This window comes from Nyctereutes procyonoides, unplaced genomic scaffold (genome assembly GCF_905146905.1).
Source record: "Nyctereutes procyonoides isolate TBG_1078 unplaced genomic scaffold, NYPRO_anot_genome, whole genome shotgun sequence".
Lineage (NCBI taxonomy): Eukaryota > Metazoa > Chordata > Mammalia > Carnivora > Canidae > Nyctereutes > Nyctereutes procyonoides.
Genome location: NW_026575122.1, coordinates 13,162,151 through 13,189,407, shown reverse-complemented (window position 1 = coordinate 13,189,407; position 27,257 = coordinate 13,162,151). Strand labels below are relative to the sequence as shown.

General features: G+C 43.0%; 1 protein-coding gene across 7 annotated transcripts in view; it reads left to right on the top strand.

Moving 5' to 3' along the window:
• TRIM2 (tripartite motif containing 2) overlaps window positions 1–27,257 on the top strand; it is a 169,104-nt gene that overhangs the window by 37,229 nt on the left and 104,618 nt on the right. For 2 of the 7 annotated variants that reach the window (XM_055336299.1, XM_055336310.1), the window contains exon 1: window positions 11,580–11,693. The exons of 4 other annotated variants lie outside the window; for them this stretch is intronic. In XM_055336299.1, coding sequence (XP_055192274.1) covers window positions 11,664–11,693 — 30 coding nt within the window. In that variant the 5' untranslated portion in view covers window positions 11,580–11,663. Of the gene's footprint in view, window positions 1–11,577; window positions 11,694–27,257 lie in introns of those variants that run through there. One more of the 7 variants, XM_055336300.1, reaches the window with a different exon arrangement.

The following is a 27,257-nucleotide window of genomic DNA, read 5'->3' as shown; positions in this document are numbered from 1 at the left end:
CATCTTCAAAAGTTCCTTGGGCTCCATCCTCCTCCAGCCCCAGGGACACTGATCTAACTTCTGCCTCTGTAGATTAACTTTAATTTTTTTAAAAGATTTTATTTATTTATTCATGAGAGACACAGAGAGAGAGGCAGGCAGAGACAGGCAGAGGGAGAAGCAGGCTCCATGCAGGGAGCCTGATGTGGGACTCGATCCCGGGATCATGGGATCATACCCTGAGCCGAAGGCAGATGCTCAACTGCTGAGCCACCCAGGCATCCCGATTAACTTTAATTTTATAGAAGAATGAAAAATATAGAATTTCATATAAATGGAATCATACAGCATGCGCTCTGGTATCTGACTTATTACACTCAGTGCAAAATTTCTGAGATCTATTCATGTTGTGTATATCAGCAGTTAGTTCCTTTCTATTCCTGAATAGTGTTCTATTGAATGGGTATATATTTTTTTAAAACAATTTTATTTATTTACTTGAGAGAGAGAGCAAGAGAGCACAAGCAGGAGGAGAGGCAGAGGCCAAGGGAGAGAAAGAAGCAGACTTCCGTTGAGCAGGGAGCCTGATGTGGGGTTCAGTCCCAGGACCCTGGGATCATGACCTGAGCCAAAGGCAGACACTTAACTGACTGAGCCACCCAGGTGCTCCTGAATGGGTATATTATGCTTTATTTTCCATCCACCTATTGATCTATTGATGGACATTTGGCTTCTTTTCTGGATTAATAAGCTATGAATGTTCCTTTATAAGTCTCCATGAAGACATGTTTTCATTTCTTCTGGGTAATTACCTATAAGTAGAAATTGTTGGGCTATATGGTACATGGGTGTTTACTTTTATAATAAATTGCCAAACGTTCATCCTTAGAGGTTATACTCTTTCATGATATTGCCACAAACAATGTATGGGAATCACAGTTGTTCCACATCTTCCACAACTTTAGGTCATATCAGGCTTTTAAATTTTAGCTATTCTAGTCATTGTGTGGTGGTATCTCATTGCAGTTTAAATTTTCATTTTCCAGATGACTAATGATGTTGAGCATCTTATTATGTGCTTATTGGCCACTTGCTTATTTTCTTTTGTCAATGTCTCTTCAATATTTTATCCCATTTTTAAACACTGATTTACTAGTTTTCTAATTTCTATTGTGCTGCAGCTCAGTAATTAGAGTCTTCATATAGTCTGGGCACATAAGTTCTTTGTCAGATACAAGCTGCTAATATTTTCTTCCAGTCTGTGACTTGCCTTTTTGTTTTCTTAGTATTGCCTTTGGAAGAACAGATTTTTAAAATTTGGTAAAGTTCTATCAATTTTTTCCTTTTATTTATGGTTTTTTTTTTCAAGAGACATTCAAATTACTGAAATGAGATTGTTTCTGGTATTGAAAGTGCTCAGGAGACTTTTGATTACCTAAGAGTAACTGAAAAAGTTCCTGGGGATCTGTCTGAGATTCTACCCAAAGACAGAGAAAGACAAGCTGCACCCCCCGCCCTGCCCCCAAGGGCCATTCGAGAAAAGGATTGAAAAATGTTAGTTCACCTTCCTATTTTCTGTAGTTTTTTTTTTTTTTTTAAACAATCGATTTGCTTCATGGTGATATAGTTTTAGGAAAAAGTCCAATTGACAAGAAGGTTAAAAATTACAGGTGGGGGATTTTTCCTTCATATTCTTCTTCCTTTCAGTAAGTTCAGAGTCTGGGAGTCAAACAACCTACACTGGTTGACAAGCCTTCCTATAAGGAAGCTCTGGGTTTTGTTTTGTGTGTGTGTGTGTGTTTTACAAACATCTGTAAAGTCATCATCATGCAAGTTAGGCCTATTTTCTTCTTGTTTGTTCTCAGAGGAAAGGAACATATGAGCATCTCTTCTTCAAATTAAATAATTACATGCTCAGTTCCTAAAATATCTTGTCTGGATTTATTTTCTGATTCTTCTATTGTCTTGGTTGCTCTCTGTGAGGTCTCAGCATTCTCCCAATCGCCTTTTGGATGCTATGCCCTGATCTGAGTGGCCAGTGTCCTAGTGAAGCCTCAGGGGCAACGAGGGTAATCCCTAGTGTCCACTCCTCCCCAAGTATCCCAGCATCGTGGTGACTGTCTAGACACAGAGTGACAAAGGTCAACCCATTTTATTTGGATTCCACCATAACCACCATTGTATCTGTATGCTAAAATGTGTTGAGGCTCTAAATTCACAGCCAAAGTATCCATCTCTGAACATTTTGGGGGAAAAAACATACTTCAAGGTCAAGAGATTCTAACTCAAAGTAGAATGAGTGAAATTAATGAAAATTCAACATAGTATGTCCATCTACAGTCAGCTAATCTACAACAGCTACTGAACAGCCAGGCGACAGGGACCTTTGGGCCTTTGCACTTGTTTCTAACACAAAGGATGTTCTTTCTCCAGATGGGCCTGTGGCATGTTCCCTGAGACCATTCGGGTCTGCTCTCAGAGGGTGCCTTGTCAGCGAGGGCTTTCCTGATCACCCTGACTGCAACTCTCCCAATTCAGCTCAGCCTACTCAGACCCACTCCTGGAAATTCCCAATCCTGCTTTTAGGCTACTCTGTATGTCCCCAAGGCACTCAACAGACATGGTCTATACTTCTAGGTATCAATTTCTATACCATTTGTCTGCCCTAGTAGAATGTAATTTGTGTATGTTATGTTCACTGCTTTATTCCTCCATTTTGGGAAGAGTTCCTTGATCAATAATCTTTGAATAAAACTATGAATGAGAGTAAAATTTTTTTTTCTTGCGGTGAGGAAGAGTACTTGACTATTAATTCGTATCTATTTTATGCAACATATTAATGCTTACTAGATCTTATTTAATCTTCATGACAGTCATATGAGGGAGGACAGTTATCCTCAATTGTGGATGAGGAAATAGAGGCACAGTGCTGAGTCACAGCTGGTGTGTGGTAGCCTGTTCCAGGGTCTGTGCTCTCAAGCACTACCATGCTGCCTCCCTTAATTAATGGAATATATTTGGCAGAAACCCAGGACTGGGTAGATTTAGGCCAGGACCAACCATACAGTTCTTTCTAGGTAAGGTGAATGGAGCACGGACAGTGGAGAAGAGGCAGTGAGTCCCATCCAAGTGTAGGAGAGTAGAAGGCAGAGATAGGGAAGAGGCAAAATAAGGAGATCAGAGATGTGGGGGGCCCGGGATACCTGAAGAGAGGTGCAGGCACTGACAAGAGGCTGAAGGAACTGAGGCTTCACCTGGTGTCCCACAGGGATTCTTCACTCCAGCTTGGAATTCAGGAGCAAAGGGCCAATATCGGGCCAATAGTTTCAGCAAATGAAGGCTGGGGAAAGGAGAATGGGCATGGGGCTAAGCATATGAGAGGGCTTTGGAGATGAGGTGGGGAGACCATAAAGGAGGAGAAAAAGAAGAAAACCTAGATTCTGAAAAGTTATGATTCATGTTTTCTTGCCTCTTCCTTAATCTTGGAATATCAAATCAATGTATTGATTAAAATTCCTTTAAGAAGTGAGTGGATAGAGGCGCCTGGGTGGCACAGCTGGTTGAATGTCTGACTCTTAGTTTTGGCTCCAGTCATGATCTTGGGGTCCTGGGATTGAGCCCCACATCAAGCTCCTCTCTCTATGCAGAGTTCTGCTTCAGATTCTCTCTCTCCCTCTGCTCACTTCCGTGTGTGCGCTTTCTCTCTCTAGAATGAATAAGTCTTTTAAAAAAAAAGGAGTGGACAAATTGTGATATGTTCATGTAATGGAATGCTGCTTAGCAATAAAAAAGAATGAACTTGGGGATCCCTGGGTGGCTCAGCGGTTTAGCACCTGCCTTCGGCCCAGGGCATGATTCTGGAATCCCAGGATCAAGTCCCATGTTGGGCTCCTTGCATGGAGCCTGCTTCTCCCTCTGCCTGTGTCTCCGCCTCTCTCTCTCTCTCTCTCTCTCTCTCTCTCTCTCTCTCTGTCTCTCATGAATAATTAAATACAATCTTTTTTAAAAAATAAAAAATAAAAAAGAATGAACTAGTGATATACCCCAAAACATTGGATGAGTCTCAAAAAAATGTGGAATAAAAGAAGCTGCAATGGTCTGAATGTTTGTATACCAACCCCCCAAAGACATGTTCAGATCCTAATGCCCAAAGTGTTGGTACTAGGAGGTGGGGCCTTTGGGAGGTGATTAGGTTATGAGAGTGGAGCCCTCATGAGTGAGGTTAATGCCCTTATAAAAGAGGCCCAAGAGCGCTCTTTTGCCCCTTCCATGTGAGGACCCAGTGGGAAGTCTACAACCTAGAAGAGAGCCCTCATGGATGCTGGCACACTGATCTTGTACTTCCAGCCTCTAGAATTATAGGAAATAAATTTCTGTTGTTTATATGCTACTCAGTCTGTGGTATTTTGCTATAACATCATGAACAGACTAAGACAGAAGCCAAACAAAAAGTATATTCTGTAGTATTGCACTTACATAAAATACTAAACAAGCAAATTAATCTATATAACAGAAAGCAGATCCATGGTTGCCTGGGGCTAGGGCTGTGGATGCAGGAAAGGGCAGGAGAGAGGGATTAGAAAGAGATGCTAGGAAGCTTTTGGAGGTTTTGGGTAAATTCCTGTCTTGATTGTGGTAATGTTTCATAGGAGTATACTTATATCAAAGCTCATCGCAATATACACCAATATACACCAAAAAAATGAGAGTGATCAAATCTAGAAATCTGTTCTTGGGAGAGGTTTTCGTAAGGTGTTTAAGTCGAGAACTCTCATCTTTTCCTAAGATTGATAAATAATTTCTTTTTTCCCTTTCCTTTTCTTTTTTTTAAGTTGGGGATGAAGAATAGTAGTTAAAAATAGCTTTCTTTGCTCAGCATATCTTCCCTGTACAGAGTTGACTACACTTAACTCCTGTTTCCCTTTCCTGCCTTAGGAAACCTGCCTGGCCCCAGATGTTTCTTAGGGCTTACAGTAGATTGAATTGTGGTCCCCAAAAGATAGGCCACCACCTAGAACCTCAAAACATGACCTTATTTGGAATAAGGGTCTTTGCGATATAATTAAGATGAGGGTCTTAAAATGAGATCATCCTAGATTAGGATCCACCTTAAATCCAATGATGAGTGTCCTTAGAAGACACGTAAAAGGAGAAAATACAGAGACATAGGAATGCTATGTGAAGACAGAGATTGGAATGATGCAGCGGTAAGTCAATAAATGCTAAGAATTATTAGCAGCCACCAGAAGATAGGAGAGACATGGAACAGATGCTTTCGCAAAACGTCCAGAAGGAACCAACCCTACCAAACACCTTGACTTTGCACTTCTGACCTACAGAACTGTGAGAAAAATGTCTGTTTTATGCTTGTAGTAATATGTTATGGCAGCCCTGGCAAACTAATCCAGCACCCCTAGGTGTTTTTACTCCTTAATTAATTCTACTCTCATATCTCATTTTTGCTGCTTGCTCCTCCATCTCTGAACTAATCCTGTTAAAATTTTCCTCTCTTGGTTTTGGCCACATCTGCATGGATGGATGTTCACTAACTGCTCTAAACTTTACTTTACTCATTTGTAGAGTGGATGTACCCACTAACGCCTAGGGTTGTTTGGGAGGATTAAGTGGGCTAATATGCATACATGCTCTTAGAACAGTGCCTGGCATGTAGTGCTGTATGTATATTATCATTAAGTTTTGCCCCCAGTTCTGAAGGGGTGGCTTAGCTTGTAGCTTCATCATAATTTTAATTAACATTTTCTTCTATTTAAATTATTGCATTACACTTGCATCCAGAAAGGCCCTTTTATGGGTTCCTGGGACCAATTGTGAACTAGGTTTTCAGCAAATCCCTTCATGGTCTTCATCAACTAATTGAAAACTTCTGTGATGTTGAAGCTTGTCATGGTTTGGCTCAATGGACTGGGTGATGAGCAAATGAGCCCAAGGCCATTGCTTGGTCCACCATATAAATAAGTTTATTGTGCTTTTCCATGGCTACAGCCTGACTTTAGGCATCATTTTTGCAAATGTGGGCTATTGATTATATAGGGACAGAGCAAAAGACTGTAAGATGTTTATAAAAATTCATTGGCATGGTTAGAAAAATAAAAGTACATTTATGTTGGTGTGTGGTTAGCGGAGTACACTTCATAGCTCAAATTCATATGACATCTGACTTTAAGCCTTACCTTTCTCAGAGAAGTACAAAGAAATCATACAGAATCATAAACATGGAACATCCACATAATTAGTTATAAATTTCCTCATCTACAAAGAATGAATGCATTTGAAGATAAAGTTGAACAGAATGGCTTTGAACTTTTCATTTCATTTCAGGTTGTGGGCTGACCTGAGTAAGTGATTTTCACTCATAATTTACAATGCATTGAGGGACTGCTAAGCAGAACAAAATCAAAAATCTTGTCAAAGCCAAGAAAGTTTTGTAGCTTTCATTCCATCTACAAAATCCTTCAATGTCATTGATGATTAAACTTCTGTTTCTCCTCCTTATTAAACCATGTGGATAGGCATCCCTTTCATATCCTTAAAAAAGAAAGTAAAAGATTTTTAAAATATGTAATTTAGGTCTTAAAGTTAGTAATTTCTAGAACCATCTGAGAAGCCTCAAGGGATCTGACCATTCATTCATATATTATCCAAATGGCTTCTGTTGTGATTTTACCCAGTCCCATTAACCATACTATTATATGATCTCTTAACTTGGGAATCTAGTATTATGTGTTTATCACTTCTGAAAAAATATCAGCAGCCCATTAGATATGTTTCCTTCAGTACAGTGCTTTGTATGTTGGCAAATCATGGGCTTGATGATGAGTTCACTGTGGGACGTTGAATTAAGTCAGTTAATTGGGGCTCCAGCTCTTTCGAAGAGTTGGGTGCAGCTCTGCTTATGGGTAATTGAAACTTCAGGTTGCCAAGAGGTAGGTGACTAAGAAGTAGCTGTTGCGGATCGAGGGAAACATTTTAATTGGATGATGGGCATTCTCAAAGGGCATATAGCAATTTTCTGAATTGCATAATCTAATAGTTTGAAATTTAGAATGTAGTGTGATGTCATCTCTCCAACTTTTAAAAGGACATGCATCTCCCTCTAATTATTTTGTGTATTATTTTTCATAACAGCTTAGACTAATGCCAAGGGATATATGATGGTCAGGGATGTGTGGAACAGCTTTGCCAGAGTTTCAGTCCTATGTAGTGGCATTTTCTTGACAAAATTCCTGGCAAAGTCTTCTGTTTCCAAATCCTCCTTGTCGTCCTTGTTCTCAGTTCATTTCCAAGAAATTTACCTGTGTTTAAATGAACTCAGTTCAAATAAAGTCCTGCCCAGATTATAACTTGTGAATCGCTCTCTCCCTTATTGAGTCTTAACAAAATATATGTTGAAAGAAATAGTAAACTCACCAAGAATGTCAAACGCATTCTGCAGGTCATTACACTCAGAGTTTATAGAGAATAAGAATTTTGTCTACTGATACTATGAAGCGGTAGAGAATTTGAGATCTACTCAGCAGATTAATCTGGGATCAGTGTCTAAATTTTTGTGTATGGCATAGTAGAAAGAACCCTGGACCAGGAGCTAAGACACCTGAATCCAGGCCCTGGTTCTGCAACTATCTTGCCATGTAACTCTGGGCATGTCATTTAATTTTGCAGGGTGTCATTGCATTTCCCATCTGAAAAATGAGGGTGTCTGGTTAGATTACTTAGAAAACCTCTAAAATTCCATGATTCTTTTCTTTTTTATTTTTAAAGATTTTATTTATTTATTCATGAGAGACACACAGAGAGAGAGAGAGAGACACAGAGACACAGGCAGAGAGAGAAACAGGCTCCATGCAGGGAGCCTGATGTGGGACTCAATCCCGGGACTCCAGGACCACACTCTGGGCTGAAGGCAGGCACTAAACTGCTCAGCCATCTAGGGATTCCCCCCATGATTCTTTTCTGAAAATGAAACTTTCTGAGTAAAAGTTTGAGGTTAGCTTTGTTTTTTCCCCTGGTTTGTGTCTTTATCCCACTAGAAAGGGAATCATGCTGCTCTTTTTTGACATCTAAAATGCTTCTTAATAAGTTTTAGTCATTCATTCATTTACGTTGGGAAACATCTTTTTCCCAACAGATTCCTTTCCTCACACTCTTCTGCTCAGGGAGCAGCGTGGTAGAAGAGAAAGGACTTGGCTTCATTGCTTACAGGTTGGGTGACTTTAGGAAATTGATTAAACTCTCTGATTCTCAGGTTCTGTAACAATAAAATGGGAATAATAATTCCTACCAGCACTCCTCCAAGTGGTTTTGAACAGGAGATGGAATCAAGCATGAGATGAGCTCTCATGCAGCATTTACCATACATGAATTTGCTCACCCTGCTTGCCACCGTCCTTCCCCATCAGATGGTCCTGTTCTTTCTCACCTTTGATAGAGAGTGCAAGGGGGTCTCCTGGCACCAAGCTGCCCCACAGTGTCTGGTGCTTAATAGATGCTGAACATGCAAAAACATTAAATGAATGAATGAATTGAATAAATCTTAAAAAAAAAAATGCCTTAAGTAAACTTGTGGGATGCCCTTACAGGGAAGGATCCTGTTGAACCCAGAAGATACTGAGGCTTAAAAAAACCCCATGAAATTAACCACTTTAAAGTGAACATTCAGCTATACATAGTATATTCACAATGTTATACAAATACTACCTCTCTTTAGTTCCAAAATAAAGCCTGCACCCATGAAGCAGTTTCTCCCTATTCACTGCTGCTCAGTCCTGGGCGATCACCAATCTGCATTTTGTCTCTATGGATTTATCTATTCTGGATATTTTGTATAAATGGAATCATATATTATGTGACCTTTTATGCCTGGCTCTTATCACTGAGCACAAAGTTCTTTTATTATTATTATTATTAAAGATTTTATTTATTCATGAGGGACACACAGAGAGAAGCAGAGACCTAGGCAGAGGGAGAAGCAGGCTCCATGCAGGGAGCCCAACGCAGGACTCGATCCTGGGACCCCGGGATCACCACCTGAGCCGAAGGCAGACGCTCAACCACTGAGCCACCCAGGGCCCAAGCTCAAAGTTCTTGGGGTTCATCTATGTTGTAGTATGTACTGGTAGTGTGTTCCTTTCTATGGCTGAATACTATTCCATTGCATGTATGTACCACAATTTATTTATCCATTAATCTGTTGATGAACATTTAAGTTGTTTCCACCTTTTTATCATGAATAATGCTGCTCTGAATATGAGTATACAGGTAACTATTTGAATATTTTCAATCCTGCTCAGTCCTTTTTGCAATCCTGTTTTCAATCCTGGTATATACAGAGGAGTGGAATTGCTGGATCATTTGATAATTCTATGTTTGACCTTTTTTTTCTTAAAGATTTTATTTATTCATGAGAGACACAGAGAGAAAGAGACACAGGTACCACAGGCAGAGGAAGGAGCAAGCTCCATGCAGGGAGCCCGACGTGGGACTCGATCCCAGATCTCCAGGATCACACCCTGGGCTGAAGGCGACCGCTAAACCACTGAGCCACCTGGGCTGCCCTATGTTTGACCTTTTGAAATGGTGTTTTCCACATAAGCTGAACCACCAACAATGTATGAGAGTTCTAGTTTTGCCTCATCCTTTTTAACACTTTTTCTTTTTTTTTAAATAGCTATCTTAGTGGTTGTAAAGTGGTACCTTACTGTGTTTTGATTTGCATTTCCCTAATGACTAATGATATTGAGTATCTCTCGTTTCATGGGCTTATTGGCCATTTGTATATCATTTTTAGAGAAATGCCTATTCGAGACTTCTGTCCATGTTCAAAGTGGATTGTTTTTTTGTTGAGTCATAAGAGTTCTTTATATATTCTGGACATTAGACCCCTATTGGATATATGATTTGGAAATATTTACTCCAACTCTGTAGGTTACCTTTTCACTTTCTTGATAATGTCCTTTCATGCACAAAAGGTCTTAATTTTGATGAAGTCCAATTTATCTATTTTTCCTCTTGTCATTCATGCTTTTGGTGTCCTGAAGCTTTTGTTTTGTTTTGTTTTTGAGATTTTATTTATTTATTCATGAGAGACACAGGCAGAGGGAAAAGCAGGCTCCATTCAGGGAGCCCAACATGGGACTCGATCCCGGGTCTCCAGGATCACATTCTGGGCCGAAGGCGGCACTAAACCGCTGAGCACCCCCACCCACACCCCATGCCCTGCCCTGAAGCTTTTTTTTTTTTAAATAAGAGAATCATGATGCTTTAGAGGAAAACTAGACCTTTTCTAGAAGGTCTGTTCTTTAAAGTCAAGAGCCATGGCAGTCCAGATACAACAGCTCTTTTGGAATCATTAGAAGAAGAGAATAAGAAACCGCTCATAAGCTATTTGGAAGGGCCACCAGAGGAGTCTTCCTTTAATAGGAGTTAAATACCAGTGACAGAATCATAACATTTTAAAAACTGACATAGATTAGAAAGGACAATGCCTTTTGATTATGATTTTTATGATCAAAGTCAGAAAGGCTTCACAGAGCATTTGTGGAAAATAAGTATATGTCAACATTTTTCTGTTTCTTTGCTAGTTAATTTTGATAGTTACTCTGCTCCCCTATGTAAATAACGAGACTGCTCCAAATTGTAATGACTGTACTTTTCTCAAAGTTTGTATGACTATAATTCATGCAATGCCACAAATCAGCCAAATAACTCTTAACTTTATTTTTACTTCAGTGTATCATTTAGAAATCATATATGGAAAAAAAGCCACAGTTTATTTTCTTGTTCTTGGTTATTATCATAGGGTATTGAAAGGTTAAGCTGGCATAGTAGCTTTAAAAGCAGAATTTAGTTAAGATCAAGAGAGAAAAAAAAAAAAAAGCCATGGCTATCCCGTCTTCTTCTTCCAAACATACTGAACTAACTTCTGCTTTGTGTGTATACGTATGATCAGATAAAGTGAGTATCTAAAAAATGAATGTGAACCATTTATATTTGGGGACAAAAATAAGCCTCTTTCTCTGGGTTCTGAAGACATACCAATCAAATCAAATGTTTTCTCTGTGGAGACAGTGAATGCTTCTCATCAGACACTTTATTCTTTTTTTTTTTCAGACACTTTATTCAACAAAATAAGCATGTCATAAAAGCAGCTTCCTTGGACTTTGTTCTTTGATTGAAAAACTGCTATCTACCTAAATAAGTAGTACACTTATTGACCCCAGAAGAGTGAAGATGGCTAGTGCAACACCAATGTTTGTGACTTTAAACATATGTATTATTATGTATGAGGCATACAAACTTTTCCTTGAAATTGGTCTGCCGACAGTGATTAAACTTTTCAGCTTGGACTCCTTTCATGCTGCTGGGCTGTAAAGATGAGAACTTGGCCCTTCCTATCTGGCTGTCTCCCTGGGGCTCTCGGTCTGGTCTCCCCGACTTCAGAATGAAACATAATATCTTAAGCTAACAGAGCCCAAAGAGGCTGATCATTGGCTCCCATTGTCCCCTGATACTGCAGCCCCGCCCCTTTGGCTTGTGCTGACAAGCTGTTTATATTTTTGTAAGGGCCACCCTTTAACTCAGCAGCCTGATGACTATAATGGGCCCAATTGTCTGTGGGCTGCAGAGAGCTGAGTCCCCACATCCGAGGAGGCTGGGGCCAGTCTCTGATGCACCAGAGTGGCCGTTATGGAACACGGGTAAGGACGATTCTGAGGACGTGATGATGCTTTTTACGGGCTAGCTGGTTAATCCTGGGCACCAGTTAGGAGAAACAAGTTGTGATTGAATTGCTAGCTTTTTCTCGGTTTTAAATTGTGTTGCCTGCTAGCAACGGGAGGAGACGATCGCTTCTCTGGGATGTGCTGACAAAGCTCATAGTGATCCTGGCCAACCCAGGCAAGAAATGGGCAGGGAAGCAAAAAACTAGGGGAGGCACGCAAGTGGGTTTGATGTCAAAGCAACATGGGAGAGGCAGAGCACACGGCTGCTCCAGGGATGTTGTGAGGCTCAGAGGCTGTTTTGTTTTCGGACTTAAGTGTTCACAGTCAGGAGTTTGGCTCTGCCTCTGTGGGGTTTCTGTAAGCCGCTGTTAACCGATGTAACTTGGTCGACCCTGTTTGAAGGGGTCTGGTATCTGCTGGTATTTCCAAAGGGCAAGCCATAGGAGTCTTGTATGTCATAAATAGTTCTATTCAGAAATGTGGGAACGGTTTGGAGCTGGCCGGCCGTAAAGTTTTACTGCCCATAAAAGTGCTCAAAGGGTACTCTGGCCGGCTGCAGTGGGGCTCAGGAATGAAGGAAGGGCCCCAGGCGATGAGGGCATTTGTCCTTGACTAACCGAGGAGGAAGTCAGTGGAGCCAGAGGACACCATGTGATTGGGGGTGAAACCTGAAATGGGCTTGGCCAGCCCGCCTGAGGTTCTTTCTGGTTTCTGCCTTGTAAGTAAGCGAGTGAGGGTGGAAGAGGGCTCGGGCACCAGTCCCCGCTGCCTGATTGCAGCGTCCCCGCTGCCCTATTTGGTGCTAAGACCCCCTTCGTGGTGCAGAGGGGCGCTGCAGGCTAGGGCGGGGGCGCGCTGTGTTTGGGGCCATAAGGGGGGGGGCGATGGCACAGCTGGAGCCCCAGGAATGAATTGCTTTGGGACTGACTGCCTCCGGCTAAACGGAAAAGCACCTAAACGGAAAAGCACCGCAGGCAGCTTTGATCAGAGACTTTTGTGCCCTCCTTTCTGATGCGCCACCGCTCGGTGTGAAGTCAGTGAACTCCCCGTTGTCATCGGGTTCGAGCCGAGACGGAGGAGAACCCGAGAAAGGGAAGAGGTGGAGTTTAACTTTTACAGAAACTCAAAGTGACCCGTGAGACTTTAAGACATCTGATGCTTTATGTATCTCGCCGCCTGTCCTAACCCCCAGAATTTGTATTTATTATCTGGATGTACCACGTTTAAAGCCAACCTGTTTGGGGGCTCCTGGCGGAATTAAGTCAGATGCAGAAGTTGTTCTTAATGAATTTGATCCAGAGCAACCTGAGTGTTTCGGCTCAGTGTATGAATATAGCAGGTGGTCTCTAAGTGAAGCTGTGGTCTCCTGCAGGGCCTGAGGTCCCAGGAGGGGGGCACGAGTGGCCACTGGTCTTGTGCAGGGACAGAACTTCTGACTCTGCTGGTGCTGTGGCAGGTGGCGCGGAGGCTCAGCAGGCACAGGACCGGGTACCCCAGCCAGCCTCCCGCCTCAGGCCTCACACACCCTAACCCTGGCCTCCTTCAGATCTGTGTATCCTCCATTCCTGCTGGACAAGCACCCCCAGATGGCAAGACGGCACAATGACAGAGGACAAAGGAGAGGGCTGGTGAGAGAGGAGATGGCGTGAATTCCAGGAGACCCCCCCCAAGGCACAAAGACAGCGCTTGTCCAGCTTCTTCTTCTTCTTCTTCTTCTGTCTTTTTGTGGGGTTGGGGAAGTATGGTTTATGCTGCTTAAGTTAGAATCTTTTATCTTATTTTTAAATTTTTATATATTTATTCATGAGAGATGCACATAGAGACGCAGAGACACAGGCAGAGGGAGAAGCAGGCTCCTTGCAGAGAGCCCGACATGGGACTCGATCCCGGGTCTCCATGATCATGCCCTGAGCCAAAGGCAGACGCTCAACCAGTGAGCCACCCAGGTGTCCCAAGTTGGAATCTTTTAATTTTAATTTAATTTATTTATTTGAAAGACAGGGAATGAGAGAGAAAGCACGAACGGGGGGGGGGGGGGAGGGAGAGGGAGAAACAGACTCCCCGCTGAGCAGGGTGATGTGGGGCTCAATCCCAGGACCCTGGGATCTTGATTGGAGCCAAAGGCAGACATTTAACCGACTGAGCCACCCAGGTACCTCTTGTCCAGCTGCTTTTATCAGAATGGTGGGCATGCCAGGTTCTTAGAATTTCAGATACGGAATTTATATGAACTAATGCTAACATAAGAGATTTACAATAACAAGGTTGTTCTAGAGCTTTAAAGTACCGAGGGCTGTTCCCATGGGCCCACGGAGTCAAACAAACAAGCATGTATGGCTGAAATACGTGGTAAATGTCAATGATAATAACAACAATTTATTGAGCACTTACTGTGTTCCAGGACTTTATCTCACTGGGTCCTCACTACATAAAGTAAGGACAGTTATTGTCCTCACTTAACAGAGAAGGGACCTGGGGCAGAGAGGTTAAGTAACTTGCCAAAAGTCACACGGCCTGTAAGCGACCGACATGTGAGTCACCGGGAAGATGTATAGTACATAACCATGTGTTACGAACTGAGGATTTCCTGTGGAGTACAGCTGGCATTTATACTTATGGCTTTTCAAGAATGCACGTAGTCACTGCCACCAAAGTGTGGCCTCCTGCAGAAGCTAATTGGCAACTGTAAAGGAAAGCCAAGAACAACTTCCTTTAAATGGGCGAGAGTGCTGGAGCCTAACAGTGTCGCCCCACCAAGCTAAAGGCCAGGAAGGGCCAGCTTCAGGGAGGCGTTTGGGGGAGGGCAGGCCCTGCCACACAGGTGGGCCCATGCTACATGTGTGGCGCCCCAGGAGGGACAACACACAGAAGTAGACACTCAGGAACACAGAGGTTGAAAGGAAAACCTCTGATTCAAACAAACCTGGTTCAAGCCTCACCTTTGCCGGATACTTGTATAATTTCGGGCCAGGTGCCTCTTCATCCTCAGATTCTGTTTCCTCAGCTGGGTGGTGAGGGCAGCCATGTCTGTGTCCCTGGACCATGGGAGGGATGAACTGTAATGGGTAGATGTTCTCACAGTGCTCAGCATACGGCAGATAGTCGATATTCTGCTGGGCACCTGGGTGGCTCAGTTGTTGAGCGCCTGCCTTCAGCTCAGAGGGTGTTCTCAGAGTCCTGGGATCGAGTCCCACATCAGGCCCCCGCAGGGAGCCAGCTTCTCCCTCTGCCTGTGTGTCTCTGCCTCTCTCTGTATGTCTCTCATGAATAAATAAATAAAATCTTTAAAAAGTATATTAATTCTGCTTCCGGTACTCAAAGGCAGTCCCAAGTTTGTGGTTTGCCTCTTAGAAAAGGGGCGGTGAGAGGGCGCAGCGTGGCAGACAGAGCAGGAGGCCGGTGGTCTGGTCCCTGCTCCTCCACCAGCCATTGTGGGGGCTCCGGATAAGTACACCTGCTTTGCACCACGGTTTCCTCATCTGTCCCTGAGGTGACATTTCCAGGGTCAATTCTAGCTTCTGATCTAGAACTCACTATCTGATAGAAATCTCCCTCACGGGGACCTGTCAGCATGACTCAATCATGGTCTGAAATCACCCCGGTGCTCATGTTGGTCATGCTTAACCATATGGAAGATCATCTGAGAATTAAGAGAGGGGCTTGAAATACTCTCTTGGAATCTGCTAGTTTGAGGGTGTGGTTTGAAAACTAAGCTTCTTTAAAAAAAAACAAAAGATTTTATTTATTTGAGAGAGAGAGAGGGAGAGGTGGAGGGAGAGGCAGACTCCTTGCTGAGCAGGGAGCCCAGCATGGGGCTCTGTCCCAGGACCCTGGGATCAGGACCTGAGCCAAAGGCAGATGTGTAACCAATGGAGCCACCCAGGTGCCCCTGAAAAATATGCTGCTTCTTTTCTTGGGAGGTAACACATTCAAGTCTGTTATTTTATATAATAAGAAGGCACCCATTTCTTAGATGATCCTTTGGATGTTTGAAGATAATTAGAAAATGAGTTAAATAGACATAGTTTCCTGGAGGCAAAAATTGGGGGAAGCTAGAAAAAAAAAAAGCAGCTCTCAGTAGCTGGGGATCCACTGCTCTATGTGTGGTCATGGGTGCTAGGCTCATATGTTCTTATTTATTCTCTCTGCCCACCTTCTGGCTGTTTTAAGACCCACGCTCCAACTTTATAACGGTGACAGCTCCTGTTGTGCCAGACACTCACAGAAGAGGTGCTAGTGGCTCAGAGACCTGCAGGGTTGGGAACTCAGATGGTGTCATGTTCGTGCCTTTCTCTCCTGCTGCTCTCTTCCTCTTCTTCCCTTCTTCACTGAAACATTTACTGATCACTAGCCACCATGTGGTAGTCTTTGGGGATTTAAAGCTACAAACCATGGTGCTGGCCCTAGAGGAATTCACCATTGTTGAAGAATTCCACCAGGACAGTGTTATGACAGACATATGCACAAGGTGCTGTGGGAGGGAGCACCCTTACCAGACTGGGGACATCAGGGAAGGCCTTTGTGGAGGAACGGATCATACTAGAAGTGACGGAGTATAGAAGGTTGAGGAGGAGTGGGTCAAATGGAGATGGAGGGAAGGGTGACTAACACTAGACGTTTCTGATTCAGTTGGCTAGTGATGGGTCTTGTGGACATCAGCGTACCAGGGTTTGAAGCTACTGAGTCAAGGGGATCAGCCAATCCAAAGGTCCAGAGGCAGGAGGCAATATTCAGGAAACAACCAGTTGTTTGAAACAAACAGCATGTGAGTGAATGAGTGATCCCGGATGAGGTGGAACTGACAAAAAATGGAGCCAAAGAAAATTATCTTACAAAAACGAAGCAAATGTGGCAAGATCTCGACAGTTGTTTAATCTGAGTGCTGAAATTTAGGGATCCATTGTACTATTATGTCTACTTCGGTGTTTATTACAAATTTTCATAGTAAGTTTTGTGAAAAGTAGAATATCCCATAGACGCACCAAGATGGGAATATAGCTCAGAGCTGCACTTGAATCACAGGTCTACTGGTTTCTAGTGACTGCTGGGGACTCTGGGAAATTACTTAACCTGTCCCGTTCTCGTTTTCCTCACACAAACATGGGAATAATAATCATGTCTACCTTATTGGGCTTTTATGAAGATTGGAAGGATAGAGTACGGAGAAGGCCCTCCACAGTATTTGGCATGGAGTCATCCCTTTTCTATCACAGATGGATCATCTCATTCATTCTCATTGAGGTTTCTAGATGATGCTCTACAGGGTGCCAAGCCGAGAACATTTAAATGTTCTGTAAATTACAGAAGCATGAACCTGCAAGGCAAGGTCTAGAGTTGGGCGCAGATCTGGGGCAGTGGTGGAGAGTGAAGGATATAACCACACCACAGACCTATGTGTGTAAGTTTAGAAGGTTTAGCCCCCGCAGACAATGGCTAAGGAACGGAGAGCCTGCTCACCTCCCTAAATGGAGCAATGGAACATCAATTTTATTCATGATCGTTTGCATCCCACATATTTTCTGTTTACCTAAATTTTCAAACAAGGCACACCGACACCATCACACACACTTCATAGGCAGGCTATTTTGTTACCCAGGATGTTAAAGGGACCCATTAGAAAAGATGGAAGGCAAACCTGGGATCGTATGCTCTGGGGAACCCTCGGGAGCCATTTAGACACACCTTGAGTCACACCTACTGGAAACCCTATCACCCTCTTATCACACCTGCAGTCCTGATCAGCTTTTCAAAGAGAACAGTTCCTGGCATGTAGGTCTTTAACTGGCAGGTGTGTTTGCCCACTCTCAGCCTGCACTTTCTAGTACCATACCCGACAAGTTGACACTAAGGGGAAGACACGCTTCACATTTTGCACCTGTTGTGCAAATAGAACTTCAGTGAAGTTACTCAAGCAGTTGACTCTAGAAATCACAAGGAGCCAAAGGGCCAACCTCTGACTTTACAAAGAGCAAATACGTGCCTTGACACCAGTCTCTGGAACTAACTTGGGAAATGCTGTGTATCTCTTAAAGGGTGTGTAGGGGAAAACATTTAAATCTGTAGCCTTAGTGTCAACTCAGGGCCGGCAGTTTCCACGTGTGTTCTTTTTTTTTTTTTCCACGTGTGTGGAACCCTTCTTTGAAGGGTTAAAGAGCTAAAGAAATATATCCTGAGATCCCACCAAGGACCCTCCAAAGGTGGAGTCTCACTGCATGGGAACTTTCTGCTCTTCCCAGAAGGGTAAAGCAGAGTTTAAACTGAACTTTGAAGCTGTCACCTGACTTCAGAACTGGATGCCATATAGAGCACCGTGTGTTTTCTGAGATAGCTTCAAATCATATAGTGTCCCAAGGTATGCTCAGCTGCAACACTGGAAGACTTAATTTAATTTTTTAAAGATTTTATTTATTTACTCATGAGAATACAGTCCCTACAGGGAGCCTGATGCGGAACTCGATCCCAGGATCCCAGGATCATGACTGAGCCAAAGGTAGATGCTCAACCACTGAGCTACCCAGGTTCCCCAATTTTTCTAAAGATTTTATTTTTAAGTAATCTCCTCATCCACCATGGAGCTCAAACCCATAACCCCAAGATCAAGAGTTGCATGCTCCGTGGGCTGAACCAGCCAGATATCCCTGGATGACTTAATTTTAAATATGAGAACTTTAAGCGAAATGTTGCTGAGGAGCTTGTGTCTGTTGCACAAGTCCTGGGAAATCTGCAAGGCTGGCTCCCTCCAGGGCCCTCAAGCACCTCAGGAGCAACTGGCAATAATTGCATTTCCAGGAACGCCCAAGAGAGCCAGATCTCCTTAATGTGTCACTGACGTACAGCTTCTTCCACTGGGACCACCCAATAAGAACCAGGGCCTCAGGATATGATTCTTCACCTGCACTCCTCACTGGATGACTCTATTTCCTTGAGAACATTTTTAAAAAAGATTTTATTTATTTGAGAGAAAGCACACCAGAGGGAGCGGCCGAGGGAGAGAGAATGAAGCAGACTCGGTGCTGAGCCTGGGGCCCAACGACGCAGGGGTCCACGCAGGGCTTGATCTCACACCTCTGATGTCAGGCCCCGAGCTGAAACCAAGAGCTGGTTGCTCAGCTGACTGTGCCACCCAGGTGCCCCTCCTTGAGGGCATTTTTCACAACAACAGAAACATAGCACTGCTTGGTAATGTCTTAGAAACGTGGCCCCTTTATTATTATTATTATTATTTAATATTTTATTTATTCATTCATGAGAGACACAGGGAGAGGCAGAGACACAGGCAGAGGGAGAAGCAGGCTCCCCACTGGGACCCTGATGCAGGGCCCGATCCCGGGACCCCAGGATCATCACCCAAGCTGAAGGCAGACACTCAACCCCTGAGCCACGCAGGCGTGGTAGATGTGGCCTCCTTCACCGTCTCCTCAGCAAGGATAACTGTTGTGTCTCCTGGATATGGTCTGTGGTCTGGGCACACTGGGGGGCACAGCATGAATATTATTAATGCTGATCCATTCTGGAAAGAGCATGGAAGGACCCTATAAGGTAGCAGTGACCCTACAGGCCCAGAAGCCTTGTTGGAACCGTGGCAAGCCGCCGGGGCCGGGGCCGGGGCCTGGACAGAGCAGCTATTCCCACCCTCAGCACAGGCAGTGGGCCAAGGGGCGCCGAGAGGCCGGGGGCCGGGCAGCCACCAGCCTTCCCACTGCTCTGAGGGGCACGCAGGGACACTGGCGGCTGTCTGTCTGTCTGTCCATCCGTCCCGTGCAAAGCTTGCTTTTCCTCATGGGCTGCCATCTCCACAACCAGGGCTTGGGGGAGGGAGCTGCTGACAGTGGGGAAGGGACACGAGGTCGGGGTGGAATGGGGCTTGTTGACGGCTGGCCTGTGTCCTGGCCAGAAACTGGGGTGACCGGGGCAGAGAAGTGCCTCGACACCACTCGATGCAAGGCCGCTCCTTCGGAATGAAAGCGCATCGGGCTCGCATCCACACCTTGGGCCCAGGTTGTGACCCCGGGGTCACAGGATCGAGTCCCACACTGGGCTCCCTGCATGGAGCCTGCTTCTCCCTCTGCCTGTGTCTCTGTGTCTCTCATGAATGAATAAATTTTAAAAAATTATTTTCAAAAGGGCTGGCGGGGGTTCCCTCAGCGCAGCCCCCAGTTCCTCCTGTGGAAGCTGTTCTATGTGTGCCCCCTCAGCCCCCCCCCCCCCAGGATGGAAATCCCCAGTCCCTGTCCTGCGGTCCCTGGAAAGCCCAAAGTGACAAGGGGAGGAGGGCCAGGGGCAGGGACAAGAAAAGAGGTGCTGAGGGCTGCTGGAGATGAAGGGAAACCCTTCCAGGTTTTTTCTCTCCCCAAGATTTGTTTGTTGCCCTGGTGGGAGTTCTTGTTTGGGGGACTTTTTTTTTTTTTTTCTCCTTTTAGTCAAAGCAGTGTGATCTGGTGCTGCCATTGGAACAGCCCTTTCCAGTTCCTTCTTAGGGTAATTGGGCACGTAACATCCAGGCCTAGGCTTGTAGCTATAATTCCCTCTATTAATTCTGAAAGGGATTTAGGTTTTGTTCCGTTCGCCTTCTCCTCACAGAGCACATACTTTCTCAGCCACTGACTGGAAAGTTTTGTGCCTGAGATGTATCACCAGGCCATTAGGCTACAACTTTTCACTCTACAATAGAGGACTAACACTGCTTAAGCACTAACTGTATCAGGGACTGTTCTAAGTGCTTTATGTTTATGAGCTGGTGAACACTCCAAACACTCTTATTCTCTATTTTCTTTTTTTTTTTTTTTTTAAGATTTATTTATTTATTCATGAGGGACACACAGAGAGAGGCAAAGACATAGAGGGAGAAGCAGACTCCATGCAGGCAGCCCAATGCGGGACTCGATCCCAGGATCCCAGGAGCATGACTTGAGCTGAAGGCAGATGCTGAACCACTGAGCCACCCAGGTGCCTAAGATACATACTCTTATTCTCTATTTCCTTCTTCTTCTTTTAAGATTTAATTAATTAATTAATTTGAGAGAGAGCAAGCAGGGAGAGGGGCAGAGGGAAAAACTCAAGCAGACACTGAGTTGAGCACAGAGCCAGCCATGGAGCTTGATCTCACAACCCTGAAATCATGACCTGAGCTAAAACCAAGAGTCAGATGTTTAACCAACTTAGCCACCCAGGTACCCCTTGAGTCTCTATTTTCAAATGAGGAAACTGAGACTCAGAGAGTTAAGAAAGCTGTCCAAGGTCAGACAGCTGGTCAGGGACAGGCTGGCATTCTGCAGGCTCCAGAATCCATATTTTTAACCCCTATGCCATCCCCCCAGTGGTGCTTCATATTCTTTTGTATGGATGCACAAGAGTTTGTGCATTCATACCCTATTTCTGATCATTTAACGTCTTTCAAAAATTCTTTCTGTTATAAATAATGTCATGATGAATGGTTTTGTAATAATAACTAGTAGTTCTTTTTTTTAAGATTTTATTATTTATTCGTGAGAGATAGAGAAGCAAAGACATAGGCAGAGAGAGAAGCAGGCTTCCCAGGGAGCCTGATGCAGGACTCAATCCCAGGACACTAGGAACATGCCCTGGGCCGAAGGTAGACATGCAACCACTGAGCCATCAGGCGCCCAATAACTAATAGTTCTTAACAAATGTTAAACCTCTATGTGACAGGTACTGTTTCAAGGGCAACTCTTTGTAACAAACTACTATTATTATCATTTAACAGATGAGGAAACTGAGGCACAGAGCAGTTGGTGAAATATTTTGTCCCAGATCCACAGTTATGAAGTGGTAGAGCTATCCCAGAGCTACTGCCTGTATGATGCTGTCTGGACAAATATCCATGATCACGCTTCTGATATTGCTTTGAGAAAGAATTTTAAGGTGGAAGTACTAGAGCATAGTAAACACATAGTGTTAAGGATCTGGATTCATATCCTTAACCTACTTTCCAGTATCACTGGATGGTTAGGCTAATTTGTGTTCCCATGAGCACCGTGCAATTAATTAAAGAATCTAAGTTAGATACAGCCCTGGGAATTGGAGATGTCCCTCTAGCCCCTGGGCAATGTATTCATAAAATTTATTTATTTATTTATTTATTTATTTATTTATTTATTTATTTATTTATTTATTTAGATTTTACTTATTTACTCATGAGAGACAAGAGAGAGAGGCAGAGACATAGAGGGAGAAGTGGGCCCTCTGCGGGAGCCTGATGCAGGATTCAATCCCAGGATCCTGGGATCAGGACCTGAGCCAAAGGCAGATGCTCAAACAGCGAGCCACCCAGGCATCCCTTCATAAACCTTTTTAGCTTTTGTGGACTTATCTGGGCACTTACTATCATTAATAATAGTTTTATGAAAAAAATAGTTTTATGAAAAAATATATCTAGCTAAAAACTACATTTGGAAAGGAGGATCCGTGGTGCTGGTAATATTCTAGTTCTTGATCTGGCTGTGGTGGCTCCTTTGTGATAATTCATTGAGCTGTGGCCTTTAGACTTCTACACTTTCCTGTTTATAATTTCTACTTATTAAGAGTTTATTTTTTAAAAAGAATCTGTTATCAGATTTACATACTTTGGATGTTAGGCACAGAGCACATTGAAATCTATCGTAAAGAATAAGCAAATGACTCAGTTGTCACCATATTTTCTCCTCATGTTGCATAAAAGGGAATTCTGAAAGAAACATTCTCATGGTTTCTTTTTTTAATTGCTAATGCAAGAATTGAAAAGACGTTGAATTACAACAGTCCTAAGAAGAGCGGTTCTCAAAAAGCACTTGGCCTATTCTTATTAGTTTTGTTTTGTCCAAGTAAGATGTTTTGGTTTGAAACTTCATAAGTGTGACACATATTTAACATATGCCGAGTCTATGATGAGTGAATTTTTGGCAAGGATCTGAGAACAATTATTAAGACCCCCAAAGAGAATTGTTCTCTTTCTGTCTTGGCTTTCTAATGTGTTCCTCCTTAATACTTGGTTTTGAAGTTGTGCGTGGTTCTGTGATCTGGCCTGATTGTCCCTGGAGACTCGGGAGTATCCTTCCATGGCTAATGCATCAGCCCAAGAAGATCAATATATCATCAAGAAAACAGTATGAGAGAGTATGCTTTTACTCTCAGGGAAGTCAGTGGCAATTTCCTTGTCAGATTCCCAATTGTTTTGAAATATTATTTTAGTGCTTATTTCTCTCCGCTGATCTTATATTTGATCTAAAATTAATTGTCTAGCCCCATTCACTTTCTTAGTCTCTGGACTCCACTTATAATTTTTATCCGTTTTTATTCGTCTGCCACAGGGGATTTAAAAGGAAGCAGAATAAGAGAATATCGTGTGCCTTTTATGACAAGAGAAAATGAGGCATGTTTCCCAATTCTGCCCTTATTTACCACCCCCTACATGGTCTCCCCATGAGATTCTGTGAGTTCTTTGACCAGGTTACTGATATTCCTTTGTTTAGACTGACTTTCCATTTCTAACACCTTACCATTACCTCTGTCTTAGCTCAGGCTGCTATAACAAAATGCCACAGCCTGCGTGGTTTATTTTTTAAAAATGTTTTATTCATTTATTCATGAGAGACACAGAAACATCAGACGAGGAAGAAGCAGGCTTCCTGCAGGGAGTCCGATACAGGACTCAATCCCAGGACCCCGGGATCACAACCTGAGCCAAAGGCAGACACTCAACCACTGAGCCACCACCGCCTGGGTGATTTAAACAATGGAAATTTATTTTCTCTCGAGTTCTGAAGGCTGGATATCTAAGATCTAGCTACCTACATGATCAGGTTCTGATGAGGAATCTAGTCTGGGTTGGAAGACAGCAGTTGTGCCTTCACGTGGCCTTTTTACTGTGCACACAAGTGGAGAGAGAAAGAACTCTGTATCCCTTCCTCTTCTTATAAAGATACTATGGATTAGGGTCACATCCTTATGACTTCATTTAACCTTAATTATTTCCCCAAGGGTCCTATCTCCATATGTCCTAATGTGGGGGTTAGGGATTCAATGTACAAATTTGGCCGGGGTAGAGCAAAGGGAGGGTAGTGGTGGGGAAGGAGGGGACACACAGTTCAGTCTGTAATATTAGCACAGCCAATATAATTAAAATTAAGGTTTGGGGGATCCCTGGGTGGCACAGCGGTTTGGCGCCTGCCTTTGGCCCAGGGCGCGATCCTGGAGGCCCGGGATCGAATCCCACGTCGGGCTCCCGGTGCATGGAGCCTGCTTCTCCCTCTGCCTGTGTCTCTGCCTCTCTCTCTCTCTGTGACTATCATAAATTTAAAAAAAAAAAAAAGTTTAAAAAAAATTAAGGTTTGTTTTCCCTTTCAAAGGAGCTCTCTGTCCCCTAGTGTTTCTGTTAAATGACATTTACTTTTTTAGTCTGTAAAACATTTTTGGATTTCTGCTAACTGTATTATGAGAATCCAGACATAAAGAAGACATAGACCCCTACTCAAGTAGACTCTTCATAGAATTTATAAAGTAATGAAGTAGATGAATAGAATGCACAAATAATCAGAACATTTGAGATGCTGGAAATACGTCAGGAAATACAACGTGCTGTGGGATTTGGAGGAAGAGATTACCCTCATCCAAGGGCCACTCTTTGAGCCTCATAATCTGCGACCGGCAGAGTTTGGTCTAGGGAAGATGTAGCTAAGGACTCCCCAGGCTCAGTGGGAACAGACACCATGAAGGCAGGAAGGTATGGTTCAGTTGAAACTTAGGAAATCAACAGAGGAACACTGTGGAGTTCAATATTTTTTTTTAAATATTTTTTTATTTATGATAGACCGAGAGAGAGAGAGAGAGAGAGAGAGAGAGGAGGCAGAGACACAGGAGGAAGGAGAAGCAGGCTCCATGCCAGGAGCCCGACGTGGGACTCGATCCCAGGACTCGAGGATCACGCCCTGGGCCAAAGGCAGGCACCAAACCACTGAGCCACCCAGGGATCCCCCTGTGGAGTTCAATATTATGTCATACAGGGAGGTTAGGTTCTAAAATTAGCACTTGAGGCTCAGTGACTAAATGGAAAACCTGGACATATTATCTCAAGAGCACAAGTTTCTCCTCAGTGTTAAAACAGACCAAGGTTGCTTTGAGCACTGGATGAAGTAGCTGGCTATGTTTAGGGGCTGTCTTGGGTGTGGGTGGGGAGGAAGGAGACTTGGGGGAGAGGGAGGGAGAGAGGAAAATGAATGAATGAGATCACACTTACTATGGCAGATGCTCATACAGTGGTAACCATGGGAAAGGCAAGAGTGCAGAGAATTGCATTCTCTCCAACTCCTCCCCCCCCAAAATGGACAAAGAACATGAAGTGGAAACTTAAAGGAAATATTAATGGAAATGATCATATTTAAAATGTTCCACGTCACTAGTGATCAAATAAGTACAAATTTAAAAATGTTTATTTTGAGGGCTCCTGGGTGGCTCAGCCAGTTGAATGTCTGCCTTTGGCTCAGGTCATGATTTCAGGGTCCTGGGATAGAGCCCTGCATCAGGCTCCCTGCTTAGCGGGGAGTCTGCTTCTCCCTTTGACCCTCCCCCTTGTGTTTTCTCTTTCTCTCAAATAAATATGATCTAAAAAAAAGTTTATTTTTAATTGCAGTTTAGGTGACATATTAACAAATGAATACAAAATTAAAATACAATGATTTACTATTTTCTCCTTGTCAGATTAGCAAATATATTAAAGTAACACTGTTAGTGAAGGTGCATATCTCAATTTCATACATTGCTAATGGGAATGTAAATTGGTATAACCTTTCAAGAAAGTAATTGTGCATTGTCCTACTCTCTTGAGAGCCCTAGAAATGTTAATACAGCTTGGCTTGATAATTTCACTTACAGGAGTCTAACTTAAAAATATAGAGATGTGGACAGAGATTTGTGTTCAGCTGTTTCGTTGAAGTTTTATTTATAGTAATTGGAAGTTTAGAAACAATCTAAATGTGAACACTATGGAAACCATGGTTATATAAATGATATATATATCAATGGCATAGTCTTCATTATTTAAAAAAGTGTTTTCTAATAATTCTACTGATATAAAATAAATATTTTAATATGCTTTTTTAAAGATTTTTTATTTTAATTTTTTTAAAAGATTTTATTTATTTATGAAAGACACACAAAGAGAGAGTGAGAGAGAGGCAGAGACACAGGCAGAGGGAGAAGCAGGCTCCATGCAGGGAGCCCGGTCTGAGACTCAATCCCAGGTCTCCAGGATCACATCCTGGGCTGAAGGCGGCACTAAACCGCTAAGCCACCCAGGTATCCCCAATTTTTTAATTTTTTTTTAAATTTTTTATTTTTTATTTATTTATGATAGAGAGAGAGAGAGAGGCAGAGACATAGGCAGAGGGAGAAGCAGGCTCCATGCACTGGGAGCCCGCTGTGGGATTCGATCCCGGGTCTCCAGGATCGCGCCCTGGGCCAAAGGCAGGCGCCAAACCGCTGCGCCACCCAGGGATCCCCCCAATTTTTTAATTTTTAAAAAGATTTTATTTTTCAGTAATCTCCACACCCAATGTGGGGCTCAAACCTACAATCCTAAAATCAAGAGTCACATGCTTAACCGACTTATCCTGGTGCCTTATAGGATTTGTTTTTTAAAAACAGGTTCCAAATTATATATATAGTAAAAATATGCACAAGGGGAAAAAAAGACAATAAATGGTAATGTCATTTACTAATTCTATTCATATGCATATGTAATTATATTCATATACAAATATGTACTAAGCATATTGTATGATTTACAATTTATTTATCTGTATGTAGTAGGTCTACAGATAGATTTCTGTTTTATTCTTTTTTTTAAGATTTTATTTATTTATTCATGAGAGACACACAGAGAGAGAAAGAGACACAGGCAAAGGGAGAAGCAGTCTTCCTGCAGAGCCTGATGTGGAACTCGATCCCAAGACCCCAGGACCATGCCCTGAGCCGAAGGCAGATGCTCAACCACTGAGCCACCCAGATGCCCCTCTGTTTTATTCTTTATACTTTTCTGAGTTTTCCAAATTTTCTAGAGCATCTAATTCCTTTTTATCTAAAACATACATTTTAATAAATCCATTTCATCTCTTAGGGCCCAAGACCACCCTTACATAAAGTTCTGGTTACTGTAGTAGAAAGTGCTCTCTCACTTTTTCTGTGACTTTCATATCTCTTTTATCACATACGGTCTTGAATTACAGCCACTTGTACATGTGATTTTCTTCCCAACTAGTGTGGGAGCTCCTGGGGAATAGGGAGCAAACTACCTAAGTTTGTAAGCAAAGCCTAGCTCTCCCTCCCACCTTTTCCATAAAACCTATCCTGATGCTTAAAAAAGTGGGTGAGTTCTTCCTGTGAATCCTCGAAACACTTCTTTATGGCTCTTTAATTCTGCTTTGGATTATTGTGAATTGTATTTGTCTTGACCCCCCCTATTCATCATCCAAGCCCTTATTACAGGAAACGAATCTTGTTCCTTTTTGTGCCCAGAGAGGTGCCTTGCATTAAAGTGTATGCTCAGTA